At 46.4% G+C, this 19003-nt stretch overlaps 1 protein-coding gene across 1 annotated transcript; it reads right to left on the bottom strand.

Moving 5' to 3' along the window:
- Nucleotides 1-4612: 4612 nt before the first annotated feature.
- Nucleotides 4613-8843, bottom strand: DOT4 (Pentatricopeptide repeat (PPR) superfamily protein). Its single transcript, XM_010248147.3, has one exon. It carries the CDS (start codon nucleotides 8167-8169, stop codon nucleotides 5548-5550), a length of 2622 nt encoding a protein of 873 aa, XP_010246449.1. The 5' UTR covers nucleotides 8170-8843; the 3' UTR covers nucleotides 4613-5547.
- Between the last annotated feature and the right edge of the window lie 10160 nt (nucleotides 8844-19003).

Raw genomic sequence — 19003 nt, forward strand, 5'->3', positions numbered from 1 at the left:
GTTTTCAGCACCAACTTCCCAAAATATATCATTATGTCTCATTTATTTCGCATGATTCCAAATTCATCTACCATTTTCAGACTTAGTTTTAAATAAATATTCATCCAACAAGCATTAATCACCAATGAAACTTACTCATTACAGGCCTGGTCTACTAGACCCGGGCAACCCCAAGAGCTTGTCACATACCCTGGCAACCCAAGAAGGCCTTGGCAACCCTAAGTGTGATGACATTCCCTGGCAACCATAAGAAGGCCTTAGTAATCCCAAGTGTGATGATATACCCTGGAAACCCCAGGAAGGCCTTGGCAACCCCAAGTGCGAAAACATTCCCTAGAAACCCTAGGAAGGCCTTGGCAATCCCAAGTGCGATGGTATTCCCTGGCAACCCCAGGTGCGATGGCATACCATAGCAACCCCAGGAAGGCCTTTGCAACCCCAAGTGCAATGACATACCCTAGCAACCCCAAGTGTGATGACATTCCCTAGCAACCCCAAGAAGGCTTTAGCAACCCCAAGTGCGATGATATACCCTGAAAACCTTAGGAAGGTCTTGACAACCCCAAGTGTGATAGCATTCCCTAGAAACCCCAAGAAGGCCTTGGCAACCCCAAGCGTGATGACGTACCCTGACAACCCCAAGAACGCCTTGGCAACCCCAAGTGCGATGGCATTCCCTGGCAACCCCAGGTGCGTTGACATACCCTAGAAACCCCAGGAAGACTTTGGCAACCCCAAGTGCGATGACGTACCCTAGCAACCCCAAGTGCAATGACATACCCAGGCAACCCCAAGTGCGATGACGTACCCTGGAAACTCCAAGTGCGATGACATACCCTAGCAACCCCAAGTGCAATGGCATACCCTAGCAACCCCAAGTGCGATGACATACCTTGGCAAACCCAAGAAACCCTTGGCAACCCCGAGTGTGATGACATACTCTCCCTTAATATAGCTGATCGCAAAGATTACTATAATCAAACAATTGTTCAAGAACTTGGCATGAATGAGCTTCGACACCATCCGTCTCACACCAAAACTAGCTAGGAAAACACTATTTTCAATTGACTGTTAATCTTTCAACACATTAACCAAACTACGTGACTACCGCACATAGTTCAAATAAATGATCTATTATATTATTGTTAGAAGAATATTAGTATGTTATAACAAAGCAATCACAACAAATGCTCAAATCACATCACAAGAGCATTAGCATGTTCCAAAATCTTGCATACTTAATGGGGGGCTTCCTATATCCTTTGTGCCATATTTTCCCCCTACCTGATACTTCACTTACCAAAATGTAGAGTTGTACAACTACCCTCGAACCTTTTCCTACTTTTTAGAAACCCACCAACAAGTCTATCAACAACATATCGATCACAACATATGTTTATCAGCAGTGCCGCAAGATCATTTGGACACTCTAGCAATATTTAACACATATCAATATGCTTGAGGTCCTATATACACCTCTCGACAAAGCATATTTATCCCAACCCCAAAAGAATTCAAATGGGGGGCTACAGACTTAGCCCGATCTTTCCCTCTCTCGAATGTTTATTAACAGAATGCCTTCCATCAAGAAACAGGGGGCTAACAATTCGATATAATTCCTTTCATGCTTCTTGATAGAATGACTCTTATCGAAACAGAAGGGTTGAAAATCAAATCATAAGTTGTCTTTTGACAAAACACTTCCTATCGAGAAACGGGGGGGGGGGGGGGGGGGGGGGCGTTGAGAACTTCGCCAAATGATCAAAATTTGAAATGTTTCCCGATAGAAAGCACTTCAACAGGGGATCTGAGTATACAAAATCAATCAACCCCAATCCCAATGACCATAACAACCGATGCCAAAATCCGAAGATAAAATCAACAACCAGGTGGAGGATGAACTCGAAAAAACTGCTCCCCACACGTTGCCCAAATAATACCAGGATGCATTGAAGGCATAAATGCTTATTGGTAAGCATACAAGGGGGCTAATCTACCCAAACTAAAAAATATCACCACCATGCACCCCAGGAACAGGAATGCTCACACAACCCAACCAAGTGAGCATACATTCCTAAGAGTAGAAATTTCAAGAACTAAGAGTAGGCTATGAACTTCTATCGACAGAGTCATGATAGCCGCTCGCAGAGTCAACCTTTACCTTTCCCCAGAAGAACAGCCCAACGGCCACGAGAATGCCAATCCAAAAGTCGGGGACCAGATTGGTCAAGAATCTGTCAAACAAGTCAATATTGAAATCCCAGCAAATAAGGTGTATGATTTCGAGCACTAAGAGTAAAAAATCCAAATTCATCCACCGCAGCTCAAAACGCACTAAGAAGAAAAGATAATTTATGCTTATCAACAAGAATACTCTTATCAATAAGTAGGGGGCTAATTGCATGTAGTTCTTTATCACCCCAATTACATTACATATATTAAAATAAGGCCACACGCAAAAATCTAACATTACATGGAATCTCCCTGAACCTGCGATGAGCTTAATAATTATCGTAGACTTGCAATGAGCTTAATAACCATTGCAGACTTGCGATGAGCTTAATTGACATCGCAGAAATTGCGATGAGCTTAAAAACTACCTGGGATCTGCGATAAGCACAGAAGGCCATCCAAGACTTGCAATAAGCATAAAACACCTCTTGGGACCCACGGTGAACAATGGGCGTCGCCTGAGACTTGCGATAACATCGCCAATCAGGTCTTGTCCTTTAACACGTGGCCACTAAGAAACCCGTAAGGGGATGTAGCCTACATGTACCACGTGAGAATCTTCAAGAGAAAGGAAACCTTGTTCTTGAAGGATCACACTAGACGCGTGGCAAAACCCCGATTGTGCTCTCTTAATAATTGACATAAAGATAAAGACCCATTTTCCTAATAAGAAATGTCTCCTTTTAAATCCTTCTCCTTACAGCCTTGGGTTTCTCTCTATAAAAGGGGGAACAATTCTCCCCCAAGTAGACAATATATATGATGTAACTTTGACTTTGTCTCTTTCCCTGTCTCTCTTTCTTCCTCCTCTTATATTCTCCCACTGTCCTCTACAATCCTCCTAACATTCTCTCTTTCCTACCATCTCCTCAACCTTCGGAGACTTGACCAACCTCCGTCGCCTTACCATCGCACCAACACTCTGTAAAGTGTAAACAATGTAGTACATTGCGTGATTAATTATAACTTGCTTTCCAAATGTAAACAGACCAACTCATGACTTATGGTCATAGACTTCCTATCTCCAATCCTTGAGTTTTATTTGATGAATAATGGAATATGTTGTGCAAAAAACCAAGAAAACACAAAGAAGAATATACAGCTCTTGTGTGGTTGGATATTTTTTTTGCCATGACTCAGGCCATTGGACCCATTTTGTTTGTATCTATTCATCAAACTCAGACTTGTTGCATATTCAAAAAGCATATTTTCAAATGGAAGCAATATTTTTTAATTTTATTGGTAATGTCCCAAATACATTCTGAGTTGGTCCAATTGGACTCTGTTTCCACTTACTGGGGGAAGAAAAGAGAAAAGGACTAGATCCTGTTGAAGGTGGTCCTTAAGGAGTATCCTATGAACCAGTCCGACCACAATAAGAATACCTGGACATGGTGCGAGCTGGGTCTCTCTCTCAATGGACGAATTAAGACGTCAGATCTAATTGCCCAGACAACTTACAGTCCTAATTTGGCATTCATGCAGGAACCAAGATCTGCAACCAGTTTGAATACACCCACCAACTTTTCATAGAATGGCTTAATGGGCATTAGCTGCCAAGTACTTCTTATAAAAAACCATTTTCACAGACGAAATTTCCTTTTTGGCCTGAAGCATTAATTTACTAGGACAATTTGTTATTTCCAGGAAATTTAAGTTTATTTTGGCAGGCTTACTGGATAAGGCTAGACTTGTACAGTCAAATAGATAGATTACAGATAAATCTAGAAAAGTAAAAAAAAATGAACAAAAAAATTGTGAGGGAAAAGGGAGGAATGGGTCGAAGATTATTGCCCTAATTTTTCCCCTTTCACAAATGATGCCAACATGATCCTCTTTTTCATCTACACATTTGAGTAAGAATCTTACTTCATGGATTAGTTTCACTCAAATTTCTGTGTGTGGGTGTGTGTGTGGGTGTGAGAGAGAGAGAGAGAGATTGGGTTTAAATGTTGAATCTACAATTTAAAGAGAGCTGAGTGAAGTATCTCTTCATTGATAGTTAAAAATATGCTGTCTGATGGGGAAGAACTTTCCACCCTCAGCTACCTGAGGATGCCAAAAGAGATCCTAAAACTAAAGCCTAATCTCCTCACAAAACAATGTAAGAAAAGGGCTCATCTTAAAGGGGAATTTGGGGAGGGGATTGGAGATATCATATGGTTCCATATAATGTTACAAAATACTAAAATAGATGTTTTGAGTTGTTTTCTTGCATGTTCTATGGGAACCATGACAATGTTTCCTGAAGTGGTTATTTTATGGAGGTGATTTTCAGAAGGAAAAAGCCCTAGAAAATTAATGTGTTTTAACTATTTTCACAATATAAGACGGTGAAAACTTCTCAAACTTTATCGTTTTTAATTTTCATGAGGGGGTTCTACATTTTACGTCAGAAAAATAGATAGAAATCATGTATATATATATATATACAAGGCCATTTTTGCTTACCCACTACATTTCAGAATTTTCAATATGTTACAGAAGCATTACAGAGCAATTCCCAGCCCTGGTTCTCCCCAATCCAGGAACGGTTTAACTGAAATCAAAACCTTCATTGCAGAATGTTAAATGGTATATAAATTTGTTAACGGCTATGTTGACAACAGGAAGACTTTGACTGATGTCTTAAGATTCACATGGTAGTCAATTTTCTGCTTCATCCATCTTTTTTGTTTCATCCATCTTTTTTCGCTAATCCCTCTGCAAATACTGGAAGTAAGAAGCAATGGTAATACAAAGGGAATAGTGAATATGCCCAGAAAAAAGAGCATGGCCTTTGACATAGAGAAAAACATTTTTATATCTCCACAAATCGACAATCAAGGTTCTGGAATGGTACAAATTAAACCTGGACCACTGAGACAACATAGCAGAGTTCAGTGCACCACAACTCAAGTTGTATAGTTGGGTAGATTCCATGGAGTATTAAATCCCACTTTCTTGTCCAATAAGAGAGCTAGGGTTTTCCTTGGGAAAATAACCAGACTATGGTAAAGTGGACAAAAATATATAAATCTCATTTCAATTGTTGTTTCTAATCCTCAATGTGAGATTTTGCTTCCAGAATCATACCATTGCTGCTAAAGAACTTTAAGTTGCAATAATCCACAGATCAGCTGTTAAGAATCAAGAATTGATGACTGAAGATTATATCTAGTTATGTATAGATAATTGGACCATTTGGATTTCGAACTCTACTTATATTTGACTTAGCAGTTTCCTCTGCAAGGCAAACGAGAGTGACCATCAAGTAGATATTTCTGGATAATTGGATCATTGAGATTTCAAAACCCTCTCATACTTGGCTCACCATTATCCTCTGCAGGAACATCGTCCATGCTCAAAATGGTGAAATCGATTAGAATCTCTCAAGACAATCTCCCTATCATCCATCTTGGACAAGAATTTTCCCATCTCATGACAGTCACTGCACACATCTCGATTCTTGGTGACCCTTGTGATTTTACCAGATGGCAAGCTCAGAATTCCAAAAGCCATGGCCATCTTCTCGCTGTGCCCACAGAGAGCCTGTTCCTTCTCTATATTACCCCCATTCAACAAAGCATATCTCTTCTTTGGAAGATGCCCTTCAACCTCCATCTTTGTCCTCACTCTTTTCAAGAATGATTCTATCTTCTTGGCATGTGGGTTTGATCTGTCCCCTGATACAAAAACATGATACCTTTTCTTGATCTCTATCCAACTACATTCTGGTTTCTTTCTAAAACTGCGTCGGTCAATCCTCTCCCTCAATTTCTTCACCTCTTCCCACTTCTCTGCTTCCGCATATATATTAGATAGAAGTACATAATACCTTGTATTCTCAGGTTCAAGTTCAAAAATCTGTTCCGCCACCCTCTCAGCTAATTTGACATCATGGTGAATCCTGCAACCAAAGAGCAATGCACCCCATACTGTTGAATCTGGTTTAATTGGCATCATTTGGATGAACTTGTATGCCTTAGTTAAATGGCCTGCCCGGGCAAGGAGATCCACCATGCAGGCATAGTGATCCAACTTGGGTTCAATCTTACAGTCATTTTTCATTATGTTAAAGAACCTCCACCCTTCATCTATTAATCCTGAATGGCTGCAAGCATATAGTATAGAAATGAAGGAAAGCCCATTTGGTTCAACACCTGTACGTCGCATTTCATTGAAAACAGAAATCACTTCTCTGCCACATCCATGCATGCCATATCCAGAAATCATCACTGTCCATGAAATCAGATCCTTCGTAGGCATCCTGTCGAAGAGCCTACGTGCATGCACCAATGCTCCACACTTCACATACATGTCAACAAGAGCATTGGCCACATAAAGGTCAGAGAAAAACCCATTTCTCATCACATGGCTATGGATCTCTTGGCCTCTCTTTAAGGCTGAAAGGCTGGCACAGGCAGGAAGAACACAAGCCATGGTTACAACATTTGGTTTCAATTCATTTTGCATTTGGATGAACAGACCCAGTGCATCATTGGGAAGACAGTTTCTTGAGTAACCTCCAATCATGGTATTCCACGATACAGTATCTCTCACAGGCATCTGATCAAAAACAGATCGAGCATCTTCCATGCTTCCACATTTTGCATACATATCCATAATAGCATTGGCAACAAATACATGAAACTGCAAGTTGCTTGATCTCACATAATTGTGCACATCCTTACCACTTTCTAATGATCCATTACACGCACAAGCATGAAGAATGCTTGTAATTGTAAATATATCTGGCTTTATACCTTCTTCTTCCATTTCCTTGAACAAATTGATTGCCCTATCGTATTGTCCTTCTCTAGTATACCCGGCCATCATAGAAGTCCATGATACAACACTCCTTTTATCCATCTTTACAAAAACTCGTGTTGCAGCATCCAAATCACCACATTTTGAGTACAGGTCTAGTAAAGTATTATTAAAGGTAACCTCACTGTCAAAATGGGCTTTTATCCCATACCCATGAAGCGCCCTACACAAGTAAAGACTACCTATCTCTGCACAAGCAGGTAGAATACTGATCATCGTAGTTAAATCCAAATCAACTCCAGAAAGCGGCATTTGAATGAAAAGTTTAAGTCCCTCTTCAGCAAGACCATTTGAGACATACCCACTTATCATTGAATTCCATGATATGGTATCACGATCACTCAACTCATCAAACACTTCACGTGCACTCTGAATCTTCTTGCACTTGGAATAGAAAGCAATCAAAGAATTTCCAACAGCACTGTAGGAATCAAAACCCGATTTTAGCAAATACCCATGAACCTGTTCACCTTCAACTACGCTTCCCAACGCAGCAAAACACTTGAAAACACAAGACATTGTATAAGAATTTGCATCAATTCCCAACTCCAGCATCTGCTTAAACAAACGGATACTTTCTCTGAAATTCCCAATCTTTGCATATTCGTTCATGAGGAGGTTCCAAAGAAAAACCTTCTCTTTCTGGATACCATCAAAAACCCGTCTCCCTTCTCCCAGATCTCCACAAGTGGCGTACATAAACACTAGTTTAGAACCCAAAAGGCTGTCAATTTCGACGCCACTAGAAGATATGATTGAGTGAACCTTCCTACCATCATTTAGCGACTTAAGGTCAGCACAGAGCTGCAAGATAGAACAGTAAGTCCTTGAATCAATCTGGGAAGTTTGACGGTTGCAGAGTAAATCCATGGCGTTTCTTAGGTTACCCAATTCACAGCATCTGCAAATTTCTGTGTTCAAATCGTTTTTTTCTTGACTAACTGTTTTGCCGAGAAAGGTGGAGGCGGTAACAGAGGTTGAGAACCTAGATTTCGAATAAGAGAAAAGAGTGATTTTTGAACAAGGTCTGTAGCAGATGGCTCCATCTTGATTTCTGAGAGGATTCTCCGTCCGGCTTTGACGGGGCCGATAAAAGAAGGGTGTAGTAGTTGCTGCTGTTGTAGCCATAGCGATTGCTGTTATTGTTGCTTGTAAAACCTCTAGAGCCCAGAGTCCGGAGCAGACTTTTAACAGACTAGACACATTGCCAAAGACCCAGTAGTTGAGATGTCACTGATCGTCGTTCAAAATGAGGAGACGCCGGACTCCGATAGGTGTAGCCTCCTTATGTTCTTAAATTCTATTTATGAGTAATGTTAGAAAGTAGTAGTAACCATCAAAGAGAATGCAATTCTTTGTCGTCTTCGCTCTACATATATAAGGATGCAATTTGGGTTGGCGCATTCCAGTAATCACTCGTAGTCCCACGCAATTTTTGGTTGCAATTTGGATCAGACTAGTCTGAATTTTGGCTTTATCTGTTTCAAGCTTGAAACTGATCAATTAACCACGCAATTTTTTGTTGCAATTCTGAAAACCAATACTCCAGTAGTTGTGATTGTGGCGCATTCCAGTAACCACTCGTAGTCCCACCAACTCTCTTTATCCTCTCTGTCATCCTCGATACCTCATTTTGAATGGAAAGCTTTATGGAGAATTAAAATCCCATCAAGATATCAACTCTTTGTGTGGAAACTTCTTTGGAGAGGAATTCTCACTAAAGACAAATGCTTCACTTGGATTCCACATCTCTCTTTGCCATTAGGAATTGGATGAGTTCAAATCAGCCCCCCACAACGTCTCACAGCACATCCTCGCGGTGTATTGGAAACATTTTCCAATGATAATATCATAAATGATGATGTTATCATTGGAAAATGTTCTTAATACACAGGCAGAGATGTGCTGTGGGGGCAATCTTGTGGGGGCTGATTTGGTCTTGAATTGGAGACACCCTGACCCCCACCATCTCCCTCAATTTGCATTTGCACGTGCAATCTAGTGCCATGCGCAAGTAGTCATGAATCCAAATAAGGTAACATTTTCAGCTAATCCATGTAATAATCACAAATGGTTGAAATCATTAAGAACCCTCACAATCACAACCATGGTTCAAAGTATCGACATGTATTGACCCGTATTGGCTGATCCGTATTCCTTACAGGGGTTGTATCGAGTTAGACCATGGTTCAGAAGGTATTCAAGACTTAAACCAACTCCTTTGAACAGGTTTTGAAAAAATAAATAAATAAAACATTAAAAAAAAGCACCGATACAAGCCAATATGCAATATTGATACTTTGAGCCTTTCTCACAACCAAGGAAACTTGCAACACTCCTTAGCAAAGGTTGTGTCCTATTGTACCTCATATGGAAAGCAAGAAACAATATGCTATTTTGAGAATATACCTCCATCACCCATACAAATCTTAGAACAGGGGGCAATATTCACACAACTAATATTGGAGGCTACACAGCCATATCTTGTACAAATTTAACAAATAATAATGTTAACAATCTCCACACAAATAGTCTACAAATTGATGGCTATCCACTATAGGGATGTATCGGAGGGGTCTCGGAACGATACGTATCGGTCGAATATCATATCGATACTTTGAACCTTGATTTCTACTATACATAGTAAAGAAGTGGCTTCCTTTTATGTCAAAAAAAAAACATAGATAGGTTATATCAAAATGTTGAATAATCATATTGATAATAACAACTATGACATTGGCATCCCCATATACAAAAAATAGACAATGTCTCACCCAATATACACTTAGTGGCACATTGGTGACATATGGATGGCACAATTGATGAAATTGACTATGACAATTAGGCACCTCGCCCTCGAAAATGGAAGCCAAATGATGTGGTTAAAATATGTGTTCCATGCTCCACCTAGAACAAGATGCATGTCCAACTGAGGTGGACAATGTATTCGAACTGAGGTCATTAGAGATTCTGAAGAAAATTCTATTGCTGGTTTTTCTTGTTACCTCCCTTGGAAGCGGAAGTTAAAGCTCTTCTAGATGGTCTTCAACTATGCTCAAATCTCAATTTGAATAATATTTTGGTTGAGAGTGATAACATGGTCTTTGAGCTTTCAAGAGCGACTTGGAAAACTACATCTGGGCTAAACCTCACAGTTAATAGTCATTAACTGTGAACTAATTGTGAACAATCATAGAGTTTGAAACTGATGAAGAAAGATTTGGCCCGACCTCGCAAATCACGCCACGTGGCAAAAAACAAGTAGTTCGGATCTTAAAGCAGCATGCTTAGGGTGCAAACACCAAAGGGAAGAGACCAGTAGTCTGAACTCCCCTCGAGGAGACCAACTCCCTAAGAGGAGCCCGAACTCCCTACAAGGGGCCCGAACTCCCTAAAAGGAGCCTGACCTCCCTACTAAGAGCTCGAACTCCCTACGAGGAGCCCGAACTCTCCCTTTGGCCCCGAGCCACACAAAGCAATGACCCAAACTAGCTCGTCTCATGGCAGTTCGGGACACCTCCCTATCCGAACTCAAGACTTCGCCTCGCACACCGCTCCAAGCACTTCGCCTCCAAAGCATTGAAATGGACAAACCACACCGAACCTGACACCGAAGGAGTCCGTATCCAGGGGCGGCGCACCTGACCGACCTGGGATCTGACGCTTGACGGCCGCACTTCAATGGCCACCTGCCACCGTCACTTGCCACCGCCATCCCCAGTTACAGAGACGGCTCCAACAAAAAGGGCAGTGACGGTTCTGCCCCAGCAGAGGAAAGGACGCCCAAACTGGCAGAAGCACGGAAGTAATCATTCCCGACCTGACAGAAGTCTAGGAGTGAGTGCGCGTGGTTATAAAAGGCTCTCCACCCCCCCAAAGAGGAGGTATGCAAACTTTGCGCTATCTGGTTTTATCTTGCCTTTGAAGGATTCTAACTTGAGCTTCGGAGCCTTTACACCGGGTTCCCCCCGGAGCTTCCTCATCTTCTCCGTTTCAGGTTCCCTGCTTCTCAACTCAGAGGCAAGGTCGTTGACAGCTAAGACCGGTCGGATTGCGCATCATCAATTGGCGCCGTCTGTGGGAATGCTTCAAAAAGCCTCCCTCCAAACTCTCATAACCTCTTTTCTTCAAAAAAAAAACCCCAACACTCATGGCTTCTTCCAGCAACGCCGGACGTGGCACGGAGACAAACACCACTGGGAAACAACTTCAAGTCCCCGTGGTGTGCGTTGGACAGTTCACCATCCCCCTTTCAGTGGATGGGATCCCCAGCTTGAATGCGCCACAAGCAGTGGCGCCTGTAAACCTTCCTGCCACGAGCATCCCCTTTCCTCCCCATATTGAGACAACCTTTACTGAACCAACTGCCATCCCCCTGGCAGCCAGCCAAAACCGGTTGGACGACCTGATGCAGTGCATGCGGGCAATGCAAGCCCAAATGCAACAGTTCCAGCAACACTAGCTTCATCAGCACCAAGTACTGCACAACATCTCCCAGTATCACTATCAACAGCAGTTCCCCCAACTACCGCTGAACCAACCACTACTTCCACCTCGGCACCCTGCTCCGAGACCGATTAAGGCCACCCCGCAGGATGGACACCCCCACCAAGGAAAGGCCTCCCGGCCCCAGAACCCCCCTAACAGCCAGGCCTCGTCCCCAGGCCGAAGAGAGAGAAAAATCATCCCCGCCTTGCAGCTCGCAGGCGGTTCGGGAACCTCGCCCGCAAGATCGGCACCTCGGCGCTCCAAGCCCGAGTTCCCGCTCATGGAAAACCGATTCGGTGCCCTGACAGTAGACTACCAGCATTCCGGGCCCATCGAGCTCGGCAACATGGAGGCCAGCAGCACCAATACCAGGCCCACTCAACAACGGAGGCGCCGGCGAAGTCGCCGAACTGCCACCCGTGTCTTGTCAGAGCTCAGAGGCAAAGAAGAGACGAGCTCGGACGAGGTAGGAACTGCCCCGATTCTCTCAGTTCCTTCCCCCCTCGCATCAGAACTCCTGGCGGTCCCCTTGCCCAGAGATTTCAAGCTCCCACCTTTGGACAAGTATGACGGGTCCTTCGACCCCAACGACCACGTTGACACCTTCCAGTCCCAAATGCACCTCGCCAGGGCCAGCGAACCGTGCATGTGCGTGGCCTCCACCACCACCTTCAGGGGGGTAGCCCGCACTTGGTACAGGAACCTGGCCCCCAGATCGATAAAGTGTTGGGCTCAGTTCGTGCAGGTCTTCACCGCGCACTGTGTCACCAGCAAACGGTGCCCCAGAATAGAGGAAAGCATCTTTGGGGTAGTTCAGAGGGAAGGAGAATCCATCCGGGGCTACATCAAGTGATTCAATGAAGCGTGCTTGCAGATATCGCGGTTAGACCCTGCGGTGCAGCTCGCAGTGGCCAAAAGAGGAGTAATGCACAAAGAGTTCAAATGGCACATGGTAGCTAACCAGCCCGCAACCGTGGCCGAATTCCTTAAGCTCGGGACAAGTTCATGGGAGGTTCGGTGGTAGCAGGGTGTACCTCGGCAGTAGCCCGAAATTCAGTTCGCGAAGCGGCCCTCGAGGAACGGAACCCCCAAAAAGACCAAAGACCGAAGAACCAATCTTCTTCACGGAAGATGACGCGCGAGGGGTCCACTACCCCACGATGACGCGCTTGTCATTAAACTAAGGATCTGCGACTTCGAGGTCAGACGCGTACTCGTAGATTCGGGCAGCTCAGCGGACATCCTCTTCAAATCAGCATTTGACCAGCTACAGTTACAGAGGAGCGAGTTGAAGCCCGCGAACACTCCTCTGGTGGGTTTTAGCGGAGAGGAAGTCAGGCCCCTCGGAAAAATAACAGTACCTGTAGAAGTCGGCACATGGCCTTGTGCGGTTAGACTCAACCATGATTTCCTGGTGGTCGCGACCCCCTCCCCATACAATGCCATAATAGGGCGGCCAATCACGCATATCCTACGGGCGGTGGTCTCCACCTACTATTTGGCCATGAAGTTCCCTACAGACTTCGGTGTGGGGGTAGCGCGGGGCGACCAGCTCGAGTCCCGCAAGTGTTATGTTGTCGCCCTGAAGGGAAAAACCAAGGTGGCCAACGACCTTGAACTGGAGCGGCCTGCGGAGTAAGGTGAGGAACGAGCTTTGCCCACAGAGGAAACGGTCGAAGTCCCGACTTCGGCTATGAACCCAGCTCGCACACTACAGATCGGTGCTTCCGTCGAGGAACCCCTACGAACCGAACTGGTGAGTTTTTTACTTCAAAATTTAGATATTTTTGCCTGGTCTGCGACCGACATGCCCGGTATTAGCCCCGGCCTGATAATTCACAAACTTAATACTGACCCTGTAGTCAGACCCGTTAGATAGAAGAAGCGCAACATAGCCCCAGAGCACTGGAGGGCGGTCGACGAGGAGGTCGATAAGCTCCTCGCAGCAGACTTCATAAGGGAAGTCCATTACCCAAGCTGGGTGGCCAACCTAGTGCTGGTAAAAAAGGCGAACGGCAAGTGGCGCATGTGCGTCGACTACACCGACCTGAACCGGGCTTGCCCGAAAGATTGCTTCCCCCTCCCCAGAATTGACCGCTTAGTGGACGCGACCTCGGGACATGAGTTGCTAAGCTTCCTGGACGCCTACTCGGGCTACAACCAAATCAGGATGGACTAGTCCGATGAGGAAAAAACCAGCTTCATAATGGAGTTCAGCCTGTACTGCTACAAGGTCATGCCCTTCGGATTAAAAAATGCCGGGGCGACCTTCCAAAGACTTGTAAATAAGCTGTTTCGGCCCTTGATTGGCACAAAGATAGAATGTTATGTAGACGACATGGTCGTCAAGACACAGTTTTCACAGGAATTAATACAAGACTTAGATTCTGTCTTCCAAATCCTACATCAATTTAGCATGAAATTGAACCCTAACAAATGTGTCTTCGGCGTCACCTCGGGAAAATTCCTAGAGTACATTGTCAACCGGCGCGGTATTGAGGCCAACCCGGACAAGATAAAAGCCATCCTAGATATGAGACCACCCCGGAAAGTAAAAGAAGTTCAGAGGCTAAACGGTCGCATAGCCGCTCTAAGCTACTTCATGTCCAAATCAGCAAACCACTGCCTACCTTTCTTCAAAGCAATCAAAGGCAAAGGGTTCGAATGGACCCAAGACTGCCAGCTCACGTTTGACGAGCTAAAAAGTTACCTCGCTAGTGTGTCAACCTTAGCCCGGCCCGAGGAGGGCGAGGTCTTAGAACTGTACCTCTCGGCAAGCGACGAGGTGGTCAGTTCGCTACTAATAAAAGAAGCAGACCGGGTCCAGCGACCCATCTACTATGTTAGTAAAATTTTGCAGGGAGCAGAGACAAGATACCCACAGATAGAAAAACTAGCATATGCACTGGTGATAGCAGCTCGGAAACTCCGCCCATACTTCCAAGCTCACACCGTCATCATCTTGACTGACAAACATCTGAGGCAAGTTTTACTCAAACCCGAGGTTTCTGGTCGACTGACGAAATGGGTCATCAAACTCAACGAGTACAACCTCCAGTACAAGCCAAGAACTGCTATTAAGGCCCAAGCCTTGGCAGATTTTATCGTCGAGTGCACGTTTAGCCTCAAAGCCCCCGAGTCGGTCGAGCTCGAGATCCCCAGTTCGGGCGAGCTTGGAGCTCCCAAGCCAACAGACTTTGAACCCCGTGAAGTAGCAGCCAGTGTAGCATCTCTCCTGGTTAGGCCAAATGCGAACTGGGATGAGGATCCCTGGATCCTTCACGTAGATGGTTCCTCGAACCAGCAGGGCAGCGGGGCTGGAATAGTGCTACGCGGCCCGAGCGGAACAAAATTGGAATACGCACTACGCTTTGAGTTCGCAGCATCCAACACCGAGGCGGAGTACGAGGCACTGATAGCCGGGCTGAACCTAGCACACAAAGGCGGAGCAAAACACGTAGTTATCTGCAGTGATTCCCAGCTCGTGGTCAACCAAGTTACAGGCGAGTACGAAGCACGCGAGCTCACTATGATTGCATACTTGGCAAAAGTAAAGGAGGCTCTGCTCAACTTCCAGTCACACTTCATCAGGCAAATCCCAAGGTCAGAGAACACTGAGGCCGACGCCCTGTCTCGGTTAGCCAGCACGAGTCACAACGCCATGAGAACTATGTACATAGAGGACTTACCTCGGCCCAGCATTCTCGATGGGGTAGAAGAGGTCGCTCCCGTCTTTGAAGCAGAGCCGAGCTGAATCGACCCACTCGCGAGCTTCCTGCTAGATGGAACCCTCCCTGCGGACCGCAATGCAGCCAAGAGGGTGCAGCGCCAGGCAGCCAAATACGTCATAATAGACGAACGGTTGTACCGACGATCCTACACGCTCCCCTACCTGCGTTGCTTGCGACCTGCCGAAGCCGAGCTTGTACTCCGCGACACTCATGAAGGCTTGTGCGGCAGACACCTGGGGGGCAGAGCCCTTGCTCAAAAGACACTTTGACAAGGATACTACTGGCCAACGATGAAGGCAGAAGCCGTCGAGCTCGTCAAAAAATGCGACAAGTGTCAAAAGCATGCCAATATCCACCATCAGCCTGTTGCCGACCTCAAGTACCTCACCAGTCCATGGCCCTTTACACAATGGGGCATCGACCTTCTGGGGCCATTCCCGCCAGCAACAAGTGGGAGAAAGTTCCTAGTGGTGATAGTAGATTACTTCACAAAGTGGATAGAAGCGGAACCTCTGGCAATAGTTACAACCCGAAACATACAGAACTTCTTTTGGAAGAACATAGTATGTCGCTTCGGGCTACCTCGGGTACTGATCTCCGACAACGGCAAACAGTTCGAGGATATCAAGTTCCAAGAATGGTGCCAAAGTATGGGAATTCGTCAGAACTTCACGTCGGTCGCACAACCGCAGGCAAATGGTCAGACAGAAGTAATGAACAGAGCCATCCTCCGCGGACTGAAAGCACGACTAGACCGAGCTAAAGGGTTGTGGGTGGACGAGCTACCAAGTGTCCTGTGGGCTCACCGAACCACGGAAAAAACCGCTACGAGAGAGACCCCCTTTAACCTCACCTACGGCACCGAAGCGGTAATCCCGGTGGAAATCGAAATACCTACGTTGCGACTAGAAGCATACGACGAGCAGACAAACGGAGACGAGTTACACACCAACCTCGACCTACTGGACGAGGTAAGAGACCTCGCGCACATCCGAACTGCGGCCTACCAGCAAAAGGCAGCTCGGTACTATAACGCCAGAGTAAAGAAGAGGAGCTTCCGCGTCGGCGACCTGGTTCTCCGTAAGATCATGGTACCCGAACCCGGCGTGGGAAAACTCGGACCAAATTGGGAAGGACCCTACAGAGTAAAGAAAGCACTCGGGGGGGCATACGAGCTCGAAACCTTAGAGGGAAAACAAGTACCTCGAGCATGGAACATCGTCAACCTAAGGCGATACTACCTATAGACCGCCAAGCAAAGTGAATAAAATCACTACCAAAACAGGTCGCGCGAGTGTGGTAGCCCGGACAGGAAACAGATCGGACGTATGATTAGTTCGGCAAATATGCTCAGTTCGAGAGAAAGAACAACCAACACTTAACCAAAAGACATTCCATTTCAAAAGTAAGGTAGTACATAAAAAAAAAAAAAAAAATTACAAGCCTGGAGCTATTTCTTCATTATAAGAAGGCACTTCAACAATACCCGAAGGCCCCACCTCGCCCTCGGAGTCTGGCTCACCGTTAGTAGTATTGGCCATCTCCTGAGTTAGGCGCGAAGTGGATATGGCGCTAATATCGAGCTCGGGGTACGTATTCCGGATCATCCATCGGCTTAGTTTAAAACCCCTCCTGTATGAATCTACCATCAGATCATCAAAGCCCGGCGAAGCAATGTACTCATCGACAGCCTTCTTCTTGGCATCTTCGATACCTTGAGAAAAGATCTGCGTCCTCTCCTTGATGTCCTCCTGAAGGTACTCGACCTGATGTTGCAGATCCAGCCTCAAGTCCGCCATGTGCTTCACCACCACTCCCATGGCCTCGGCATCTCTCTGAGACCTCGCCTGCCTGATCCGTGAAAAACGAGCAGTCTCTTCGGCAGCACGAGCAGCCTCCTCGGCAGCGCGATGAGCCTCTTCGGCAGCTCGCGCCTGCCTCGAGCTCCTCTCCACCTGAGCCGCCAAGGTGTGAATAGAAGAATTCACCTACCAAAAGGGACCGAGTGATCAAAAGAGCCAACAAAACGAAAGCCAAAGAGCTCTAAAAAAGGGGAGAACACTTACCACCATGGCATGGGTAACGACACGACAGACCACTTGATGCAAAGGGAGATCAGTCCACGCTGCGACCTCCTCGGGCAAAATAGCCTCCTTACTCTTTTGAAGAGCATGGGTCGGCGACAACACACTCCTGAAATCCCCCGGGGCCCCCGAGCCCGAGGGCCCAGCTCGCGTATGAGCAGACCCGAAGTAAGCAGGAGCACCGGAGTATGTAGGAGCCCCTGTGTAGGTAGTCTCAGCATAAGGGCCCCCTGCCGGCTCCTGCATTGGAGGAACCATCTTGGGCTCCCTGGGCAGATCTTCTAGCTGATAGTCCGGCACCTCGGGCTCTGCATCCCAAGGCATCTCGGCGTCGCTTGGCAACCCACTTTCTCCTCTTCATGCCTTGAAACAAGTGCCCACCCCGGGTCTCTCGAGAATCCATCACACCTGCGAAAAGAAGTTCGCCATCAGTAAAAAGCAAGAAAGACAGCAAGACAGAATCTCTAAGTGAAGAACCTACCCGAACTCAGGCCGGCCGCAATGAGCTTGGCCTCCGTCAGATACTGTTAACACTTCAGCCCAAGCCGCGCCCATTGCCGGAGGCCCTTCGCCGTCTCTTTGTCAAGCGTGACCCCGGTCTGAAACGGCCACCCCCCAGCACACTTCGCACCCCGAAATAGTCTCGCTTCCATGCTGGGACCTTGTTGGGGAGCTCATGTAAAAGTTTAAAGCCCGGGCGAGGAGACAGGTAGTATGCCCGCCTACGCCCGGGGAGGGGACCCGCTTGCTTCTTAAGCATCAAGATTGAAGAAAAAATCTCCAAGTCCAACGGAAAGCTCTCTTTGCAAAATAAGAAGATTGTCCCCACCAAATTTCGAATGGAGTTCGGGTGAAGCTGGCCGACCGTCACGCCGAAGTGGTTCAAGACTTCGACAAGGAGGGGATGAAAAGGCAATCGCAGCCCCGCGGTGAGCTGCTCCCGGAATATCACGATCTCATCAGGACCGTGTTCCCAAGGAAAGCTACCCGAAGGTATGAAATAAGCGTACTCCCCGGGCAAGTTATAGTAGGTAATGAGGGATTGGAGCCCCTCGGGCGTCATGGTCGAAGGACCAAACTTGTCTAACATCCGACCCCGACGAGAGGTGGATGCCAAACTACCCAAAGTGCCTCGGCCTACGAGTTCGAACTCTTCCTCGAGCTCTACCTCCGGCTCGCTAGGGCTATCGGGGGATGCAACTCGGTTCGTAGAACCTGCATCAGACCCGCTGAAAGGACTATCTGAGCCATCCAAGCTAGACATCAGGGAGTGAGATGGGATCTAGGAAAGTACTCACCCGGACAAAGGCTGTAGACCACAGGAGCTCGGACGAGTGGAAGACCTTGAACGCAAACTGAAAAAAACCTGGATGCGAACAGGATGCGAGCTAAAACTCGGATGCGAGCTCAAGAGAAATACAGAAGTGATAACAATTGGGGTCCCCCCCGCTATTTATACTCACAGTGACTGAAAAGCGACGGCTTAGATCAAAGCCAATCCGACGGCCTACAGCCGCACTAACCGCACGTCCCCCGAGACCGAGACGTGATTGGCGCATGTCTTTCTGAAACTGACAGAGCGCCGGCGCACATCTTTTCGAAACTGACGGAACACCAGTCAGTAAAAGCAGCAGCGGCACGTCTTTTTCAAATTTGAAA

The sequence above is a fragment of the Nelumbo nucifera genome, chromosome 3, assembly GCF_055504915.1.
Source record: "Nelumbo nucifera cultivar China Antique chromosome 3, China Antique-T2T, whole genome shotgun sequence".
In the NCBI taxonomy this organism is placed as follows: Eukaryota; Viridiplantae; Streptophyta; class Magnoliopsida; order Proteales; family Nelumbonaceae; genus Nelumbo; species Nelumbo nucifera.

Bases quoted from the DNA above. Each gene is read 5' to 3' on its own strand.
- DOT4 (XM_010248147.3), bottom strand. From the start codon at position 8,169: ATGGCTACAACAGCAGCAACTACTACACCCTTCTTTTATCGGCCCCGT.